The sequence below is a fragment of the Grus americana genome, chromosome 1 (genome assembly GCF_028858705.1).
Source record: "Grus americana isolate bGruAme1 chromosome 1, bGruAme1.mat, whole genome shotgun sequence".
Classification (NCBI taxonomy): domain Eukaryota; kingdom Metazoa; phylum Chordata; class Aves; order Gruiformes; family Gruidae; genus Grus; species Grus americana.
Window position 1 is genome coordinate 29599425 of NC_072852.1, and position 10000 is coordinate 29609424.

The window sequence follows — 10000 nt, forward strand, 5'->3', positions numbered from 1 at the left end:
AACATGAAAAGGTACTACAGAATCTAATGCAAGGTTATGTATTGATTTCCATCTTAACGCTAGTGTAAAATGAAGGAATATTTCTATTTCATAAACAACCTCGGCTATCAGCACCATGATTTCTTATTTGTTTTAAGGGCATAGAAGACAGAATTGAATGAAAAGAAGAAATAATAAAATATTCTCAAACATTTTTTGCTGGTGCATAGGACAAAAGCCATGACACCGCTGTAAACCTTGACTGACTCTGCAGCAGAATTATCAAGATGTTATATGTTGCTTTCACATGTTCCAGGGTTATTTGGTTCAGGAAAGCAAGAGCATCTGTAAACCTAGCACTACACCGCCTTAATCAAAATGGTTTTAGTGATCGTGGATTATAACAAGAGACCTGACATAATGGATGTGCAAAGTCTGCCCACAGAATTAGCATCACTATAACCTAGAAGGATGGACGTATTTAGAAAATGTAGTTTGCCTTGAAAAGGAGAATGCTTGGGTTAAATGAATTTAAATTCTTAGTATTAATAATACTTAGAACACTACGTTGAATTTGGGAGATTTCATTTTCCTTTTAATACAAACTTATGTAAATCAGGTTCTTTTAAATCCTATACAGTTTTCTCCAATAATAAGCCACTATTTTGACATTCCACTTAATGCACTTACAAACAAAAATTTACTACGAGTCATACCTTATTAAAATTTGCAAGTCAGTATAAGTTACTTCATTTAAAACTGAAAAACAGCATGAAAGATGGAGAAAGCATTGCAAATACTTTATGAAAAGTATTGCTATAATTCTATCATAAAAGTTATTGTGAAACTGAGTACTTATGGTCTGTTGTTAAGGTGCTTCTGTTATATACCCTGTAGTCTACCATTTGTAAACACATCTTTTTGATGTTTCTGCCAACATCCTGGCAACAAAGCAGTGCAATTTCAAATGAGCTAATTAACTTAATTGTTGATGAAGCATGAAACAGTTCATTCACCCTGTTAGCTGCACCATGACAACATAAGAGTCTCAGCCCCTGAAGTTACTCATCTATATAAGCCTATCTGTAGCTTTCCATTAAGATCTATTGCATGCCAAAATGAGTACGGCTCTTCTGACAAAGACCAGTCCGTAATGTACGTAGGTAGAAAATCAGTGCTCTTGTTGAAAATTCAAATGAACACAGAAATACTAGTAAGCACTTTAAAAAAAAAAAAAAAAAGAAAAAAGTGCAGAAACCCATTGTAGTTTGAAGCTGCAGATGAAAAGCAAAAGCTGTGTCACTTATTTTCTAAATGCCCTGATTTCGACAATAGCTGGCAACACCAAATACTAAAAGTGAAAACTTTTGACATCACTGTTCAGTCCTGAAAGGTGCAAACCCACTTGTTCGCAGGTTTTTTTTCTGAGTGTCTTGTGCACGTACAAGAGTAAAAGGAAAAATAAATTAGCAAGTGAGAGTTAAATGGTCACGCTTAATCCTTTGTGCTTTTTTATTTACACTATACACAGTAATTCCCACTATACATAAACTGTCAGAATTTAAAGCGTGCTTTTTCATACCCCTACTATCCAATATACAATCTAAAGCATCTCTTCAAATTTTCTGAGGCTCCATTTCAGTAAAGGATAATAAGAGGATTAAACACTGTGCTATTGAAAGGCCTGCAAAAGTGTTCGACATGAAAGAAAGGATAACAATTTGACCCTCTGCAGATAGCCTCCATTATCCAGTTGCTTGGAATACACAAAAAAAACTCTGACATAATTTACAGTAAAACTTTGCTTGGCATCTTCCTCTTTCCCTTGCCTTAAACAACCCTGTACCATTGAATAAAAATCCACCTACTTTAAAAATTGTCCAAAATCTTCACAAACGCTTTCACAGCCAGGCCATTTGCAAACTCCATGACCATAGAGAGTATGGGAGGCCCCAGTCTCCTCATGTGACGAGCTGTAGCAAAAGAATAAGGCATCAGATTCATCTCAAAAGCCATAATCGTTGGAGGCTGCTAGCGCCTGTCAGGTTACGATCAGTGACAAACAGGTCAAAACAGGTCAATTTAGCTCAGAGCAGTCAGAAAAATTTAATCGTTCTATTGAATAGTTCAACTGCCAAGGCTAGATGATGTTCCAATTAGAGAAGAAATAGAGCCAAAGATGACTGTTAATAAAGGATGAAAAAATAAGATGACTGTATAATACCATATGCTAATTCTGCCATATGACCTTGGTGTAACATTTACCTATAAATAAAAAATATACTCAGAAGTGATCGATTCTGAGAAGAAATATCCAAGACGGACAGTCGGAATTTATGAATATTGTGAATGTTGCTACAAAATATTTGGATTTTCTGCTTAAATGTGTATAAAAATAAAGTTGCTTCCATTAATAAATATTTTTGTTCACAAGCATTGATTCCATTAGCTACTTGGCTTCATAAAAAAACCCAGCTGTATTCTGTGTCTTTTTCTGGAATCTCCACAATAGTTTCATCCCTCTACAGATATCAAAGAAATTCAGGGGACTGTCCCATGGAGGTGGGTGTCAGCTACATATCCTGAAGTAAAGAACCATTCTCTTAGATATAATCACAAAAGCAACACTGACTAAAAGTACTACTATAAAGGCATTCAGAGAAGTGCCAGTTGTTAAATAATACAAAATAACGATAGAAAAACGTTCTCACAGTCGCATGAGGACCAGAGACGCTTAAATTATAGACTCCTATTATAAATATTGAAATAATTAAATGGAATATTTATTTGAAAATACAAGTATTTACAATTTAGGTTGTGTAGATACAAATTAAATTTCATCTTATATTTAGATCATCTACATCTGACTATACTAATATATTAACTAATATGTGCTACAGATACTATGCACTTTTGTATGCATTTAATCCATTACTTGAAAATAAGGAACAGTGGAGAATATCTGTCAATGTGTCTGAAAAATGATTTTAACTTCATCTATATGGTTGAATTCCACTGTATTACACTAACGCCACTGAAAATTTGTACGAAATGTGTCAACTGTGTTACTGTCGTGCATATAAGGAAGGAAAATTCAGTGGTTTTCTTCACAAGAGACAACAATACGAGAACTGCTTTACTGTATTATTTTTTAAAGCACTTTTTCACACAGAATCTTTGTACTGAATTACAGCCTTGACAACTAAGATGTATGTACATTTTCTGTGAAAACAGCAGTGTGATTCAACAGGAAGGGCCTGACTGCCAGATGCGTTAACTCAAATCTGAATGAAACTACGCCCCTACAAAAGTGCCCGCAAATCTGCGTTTACACCTCTAAACCAGCACACACTACTCTGGGATTTCTAATTTTTACCAACACGACCATAAGTCCCTGTGTTAAAAACCCCACAGGCAAGTAATTGTCGTTGCATCTGCAAAATTAGACATCATTATTGAAAACGATGCCCTATTGATAACCAATTCTGAAAAATCAGGTCTCCACGATCTGTTAAGTAACCTGTATTAAGTGTTATTTTGTGATTGGAAATAACGTGACTTACGATGTTAAACAACAGCTTTACGTCAAATGATAAGCACAGTTGAAATCTCATCAGAATTACCTGTCTCGCCTTGCATTTAGAACTGAAGACTGTCCATTCACTATGGAATGATGAGTTATTGGTGGTGATGCTTTGGAAGTGGTGGAGGAGGTAGTAGAGGAGGAATTGTTAGTAGTGAGGTCTAGCCCTCCATGTTTAATGCCATTGTCTTCCATACTGTGAACTCCAGTCACTTCTTTCCATAACTGCTGAATCTCAGCAGGACTTAAGCCAGCTATAAAATGAAAGAGAGCCCCACTAATATAACAAAATAAAGAGTTTCATATAATGAGCTCAGTGTTATTAATGGATTAATGCCAACAATAAAGCTGAGGCTGTTTTTCTAGCACAATCAATGTGTAGTAAAACATAAATTCATTTTTCTTCTGTCAGAATCCAGGTAATCTAACTGTCTTCCCTTGTATTATAAGCAGTCAATTAGAAATCACCAATTTTAATAATATTATACCCCTTCTTCTGAAAACATTGCTTAAGGATCAAAGAGTGATAGCTACAAAGAACTTGCAACTACTTCTTGAAAAGAAAAAAACCCCAACCCTAAAGATACTTCCAGACAAGATTTTTGTTGTCTGCTTAATTGATTTCTTGATAGGGAAACATAACTCAATGCATCCACAGTTAACTCAGTTTTTATAATTCCTCTTAATCAAACATGTAATGGGAAATAGAAAAACATATTACACTAAGGATACAAACATTGATATTATCTTTAAACACTTAACAAGAGCAGGGAGTGGAGAAAACTGGAGGGAGAAAAATCAGAAGGCAAAAATTAAATCAATGAGATCATAACAGGTTTAACATTTGAGCAGAATGCATCTGACTTTAATTAATGACACCCACATATCCATTAGTCCTGTTTAATATTTACAAAAATTGCTATGTATAAAAATGTATCTTGAGAGGCAAAACCAAAGTGACTATTTGGAACAACAAAACCACTACAGTGCAGAGCCAGATACTGGTGACCGCTTCAGCTCTTCGGTACCATTCAGCAGCACCAAACACACGTAAAGCCAACAAAACTGGCCCGTTCACAACTCCCTCCACGCAGATGAAATTAGATGTAGTGCGGGCCATCAAATTCCTCCACTATTTCTTTTGTCCAGCCCTGCTGTGGAAAACAAATTAGAGGGTTTGGCTAGGAGAAAGGAGACTCTGTCTCACCGGTCTCCTGGGGTGATGGGCAGCCATACAGAATTTGAAGAGCTTCTCAAACTTCTCTGCTATATGCACAGTACTATCCTGGAGTCTAGCCACCAGATCTTTGCAGATAGAGCTTAAATTTGCTCCCTACTCTACTTGTAGCCTGGAAACTTGTCGTTTCCAGGATTCATCCTCAGCCACAAATAGCGGTCTCGTAGAATGTATTCGTACATCTATGTTAGGGTTGTCTGGCTCGAGTTGGGCACTTTGCACAGAGTCATGGAAACTTCCATTACAGTACGCTTCTGCCTGAAGTAAAGACTCCCAAAACACAAGCAAGAGAAGAGCTGTGAGCATTCTCTTATCTTGCCACCAAACATGCAGCTAAGGTAGGAACTTCAGACTTTGAAAGATGAAGAGTTTGTCAGAAATATATACACCCTCTGTCGCTGTCAGTCTTTAAAAGTTTGACATCTCTCTTTTGACGAACACTAAATTAAATGTAGAAAAGAAGCCCAGAAAGCTTCTTGTGAAAGATCTGGTTTCATGGCCAGGTTTTTCAGCCTGACATGGTTTGGGCCAGAGGTATCTTAAAATCTAACTCTGTCTTCTGTATTTCGTCTCAACAAGTGAAATTAGGTAAGACATGCTCACGGTATCTAGATCTCCTGGAATGTAAAACATTCAAAATGCTGATGTTGTCTGAATTAGCATTTTGCTCTTTTTATTTTATGAAAGATCTCAAATTTATTGTCCTTCAGAAAAGGATTAAAATGTGTCTATTCATTCAAACTTTTCATTGAGGATAGTTTTGTTTGGTAAACAAGATATATTAGAAAGATGCAAATATTGTTTTTCACTGTTTGGCAAATCTGTTTATTAGATAATGTTTTACTCTGAAGACACAGGAACTCAGACTACTAAAAGGGATTCAATGGAAAATTATGAAAAAGCACCGTAAGTTCCTTACTACTTCTCAATAGCTGTCTCACCATAAAGTATACAAAGCTATTAAAAAATAGACCAGTAGTGACTCAGTTAATGACAAAGTGAAAGAGTTGATTGGAATGTAAGTCTTAAAACTGGAGTTTATATCACAGTTGTACAGTGAAAGCTAGGTTTTAAGGAAGCAAGCAAAGAAGCCAGGCTCTAATTTACTGCATTAGTGAGATGGGCAACGGGAGTGATGGCAATACTAGTTGTAATTGTTTAATGAAGGTAAGTAATTACTGCTATGTTCATGAGGTATGTTCCAGCAACACTGCAAATAACCCATTTTAGCATGGTAAATAATAGTTACCCGCAAATGTAATCACAAATCAAAATGAAAAGTAATGTATTCATTTAGGTGGCATGATATACACAGGACATTATTTACTTCAAAGTCTTCCCTTCCTCCTGCTGTCGAACAAAATAAACTAATTTTGTATTGAAAAAAAAAAACAAAAACCCAAGAATAAACCCATCTGTTTCAATAATCACAGGGCAAACATATTGTTGTGTTTTGCAGTGAGAAAATTTTCATCAGAGATCATCAAACTTTGGGCCCTGCGGGGGGGCTGAGTAAGAGCTGCCCCAGAAGCTGGGTGAACAAATGAGGGCTGGGAGCAGCCGGAGCAACAACCCTTCCCATGGGAAAGGGTCTCCTGCGTCCCCCCGGCAACTGCTGGGCAGCCCCTGCCTCTGCGTGAAGCTATGGATGGAGCCGTGTCTCCACACTGCCTAGCTCACCTAGATTTTTTTTTTTTTTTTTTTTTAAATCAGAAAGAAATTTCTCTCTGGGCTCAGGCTGGTTAATTTTATCACTTCTTCAGAGCACTCTGAAAGGCTGCCTTTTAGGATAAAAGGATTAAGGGCAGGCACTTAAAAAGTATAAAGTTAATAAGCGGATTTGTAATTAATTGTAAATTATGGCAATTTTGTAGTTTCTGTGTCTAAAAAAGTCCAACTCCCATTTTACAAGAGACCTGTAAAATGGCTGACAGATATTTTAGTCTGGATATAAAAGTAGGGTAAGTTTTAAAGTTTCATAGGTTGTAATAACCCTCAAAATACCCTCTCCACACAACATTAAAGGAGAAAGGATCAGGAAGAGGATCCAGAGTGGGATAAAAATTAGGGACCATAATGAAAAAGGAAAATACTGATTTGCTATGTCATTTACTAACACCAAGAATCTCGGATTTTGAGGTTAGTTTTATAACAATTTTCACCACTATCTACTCTATTTTTATGTTTGGATAAATACTTAATAAAACTACCACTTATCAAACCCATTCATGAATCTGTTTCTCATTTTCTTACGTGGCCTGATCAAAACTTAGTGTTTTGTTGGGGTTTTTTGTTTGTTTTTGTTTGGGGGTTTTTAGATGTGTTTTTTTTATTGTTGTCATTTACAGCTCTTTGCATTTAGCTAGCATCAATGCAGCATTGCATGGAACTAACTCACAGCGAGCCACTGGCTTTGGCTATGGCATAGTGAGGATCTTGTCACAAAATAAATGCTAAAACATCTCTTGTATCTTATTTGCTATACCTGACCATCAAGAAAACATTGTAAACATCCCTGTTCTTTAAAGGCAGAAACTATACTTGGGGTAAATACTGTTTATATACGCAAATCTCCCAGCTGTACTTGGAAGTTACATCTTCTCATACTAACAAATGGAGGCCCCATGCTCTCTCTGTCACTAATCATTTGTAGTTTACAGGACTCTTCATGTCCAATAACTTATAAACATGAACCCCCCCGTGTTTCTCTCACTGTTCTTCTAGCCATCCATGTAACTCAGCAATCTAAACGGAATCATACAAAAATATGTTATGCATACGTAAATCCTTCTGTGTAACCATATTATACATCTTCAGCATGGTAGAAGGAGAAAAACATCCTTTTACCACATCCAGTGTGTATTACCTTAAATAAATTCTGAAAGCTTAATTTAACACTGCCACAGAAAATGTCTGTCATAAAATTTGCTGAATTTTGTAAGAAAAACAAAGGAAGTTTGATCCTCTTACTTTTATAGAAACTCCAATACAGGGACATCTATGTTAGATCTAGTAAGTACTACTTGGATTTGTAAATATTCGATATATTTGGATGTATTTGGATGTGTAAATTTAAGATTTACAAGAAAGTCTCAACAGACTTGAAGCCTATTAATCTTCATTACATTATTATGAACTGGACTGGACACAGAAAGAACTCTGAGCCGGTCACAACTCTGCATTTGGTTCTCTCTTTGTTTTAGCGTCTGGCTGGAAAGACTTTCCTTCTTACCCTCCTCATCTAACTTCATCTCGCCTGGCACAGAGCGAGTGGCCTTTCTGGAGATGCAGAGAGGTTTTCCAGGGAAAGCTGTCTCATGTTTTTTCAAGTTGGCACATCCACACTGGGGCTATGAAAAATCAAGGTCCTATAAATTAACTTGTGTATCTAAAGGAACCCTACATACATAGTAGATATTAGAACTAGGAGAGAAAAAAGAAAGAATTAAATATTGGACTGGAATTCATTATAATTAAAAAATATCCAGGCAGAAGCAAACAAGAGGTTAAGTTACTTTAAAAAGAACAATCCAGATGTATTTTAACTGTAAAATTTTGTATTTTTTCTTTAGTATCATGACTTTTTGTCATGACTTCAGTTACACTTAATTGTTTGAGTAAAAGAAAGTTCTTAAAAAGAGTTGTTTACTAGTTCTCCTAAAAATGTATTAAAACAATTACTATTTTTTCTGTGTTTTTCTACTAGAAGTGGATGAACGAGTGTTGCATTAAACTAATGAATATCAATGCAATTGGGTAGGAGTGCTGAGGGAAATCTATGGGGATTGCTTAATGTGAGAGAAAACCTGAGGAATTCCTCTTGCAACAGATGGCACAAGAGGAGGTTGCAGAAGATAAAGCTGTTTGGAGGGAGGTTGTGTTTCAATTGCTTTTTTCCATTCTGCTCCAATGTGACTTTGTACAAAAGGAAACCAGCATTACCAGTCCCACGTGTCCAAATTCATGAATCAGCTTGCCTCCCCACTGCTATTCTCAAATAATATTTAGTGTGATAGCTTACTTAGGTCTGGTTTTTGCTGTTGTAATGTTTATGACACTAGATATGCTTGTGTCATAGCTTTTCCACACAACACAATGTACGGAATTTACACATTTATTTGGAATCTCTGCTTTCCAGGGACTGAGGTTTTGCATGACTTTTTTCTGTCTTTTTTTTTTTGGTCTACATTATTGCCTATATACTGTGTACTCAGCTTTTGCTCATCTAATTTCTGAAGCTTCAATTTCATTATAATTATCTGGTGGAGGAATCAGATACATACGTAAAGACCACGTAAAAACCAATTAGAAGTAATGTTACCTGTCATGAACACAGTCTAAAAAATGCTCATTGCAGGACCGGAGCGTCAGAGATCAGAGTATTGTGTAATTTTTACGACAGACATTTAGCTCACCTCTCTATGGTAACACAAACAGAAACACATACCTCACAGGCTATAGACAGAGTCCTTAAGATGGGAAGTCTTTGGCCTTATCTTAAAATGTAAGCAGCATTTATCTCCAAGTTAATTTACTTTTCAAAAGGGCGTGCCCTATTTTCTTTCAACCATGAATGTATTTGTGTCAAGTAGTAGAGTTTGAGTTCATTTTCAGCATTGAGAAATCTTGATCAAAGTGAGAAAGGGAAATACTTTTTTTCTGGAAAGTCTTTGCTGTTATTTGTCAGTCGTAATTCATTACAATTGGAATCATCACCTTCAAAACTTGTCATATTTAACATATTTAATACAAAAGAATAGCAAAGAAAATGAGTCCAAAGGTTTGTCCCTAAATTTATATGTCATAAATTGAAGATTCAAAGTGCTTTTCAATGCCAAACACCTTCTATTCTTAAAACAGAAAAAAAAAATAAAGTGACTTCTGGGATGGCTTTTATATCACTGTCTGATATATTTTATACCTGTTCGCTTATATTAAATGAAATGATAACACTGCCACTAAATCAGATTTCAGTAACTCCTCAGAGAAAACCAATGGTGTTTGAATTGTGTTGCTATCACAAATTGTTTTCAGCACATAAGGCTAATAAATATGCATCTTATATTTAAGAAAAAACACTCAAAAGCTGGTTTATTCCATAAAAGTACACTGTAAAATTTATCAGCCTCAAGAAAATCTGGTAATATGAGTAGTAAAGTTCTAATAATAGCATATGTTTAAGTGTCATAATGGGAAACTGC

The 10000-nt window shown here is 35.7% G+C and overlaps 1 protein-coding gene across 6 annotated transcripts in view; it reads right to left on the reverse strand.

Moving 5' to 3' along the window:
• FOXP2 (forkhead box P2) overlaps positions 1 to 10000 on the reverse strand; it is a 439753-nt gene that overhangs the window by 51715 nt on the left and 378038 nt on the right. For all 6 annotated transcript variants that reach the window (XM_054845661.1, XM_054845644.1, XM_054845653.1 and 3 more), the window contains 2 exons: positions 3603 to 3816; positions 1848 to 1952 (listed from right to left, as the gene is read on the reverse strand). In XM_054845661.1, coding sequence (XP_054701636.1) covers positions 1848 to 1952; positions 3603 to 3816 — 319 coding nt within the window. The remainder of the gene's footprint in view (positions 1 to 1847; positions 1953 to 3602; positions 3817 to 10000) is intronic.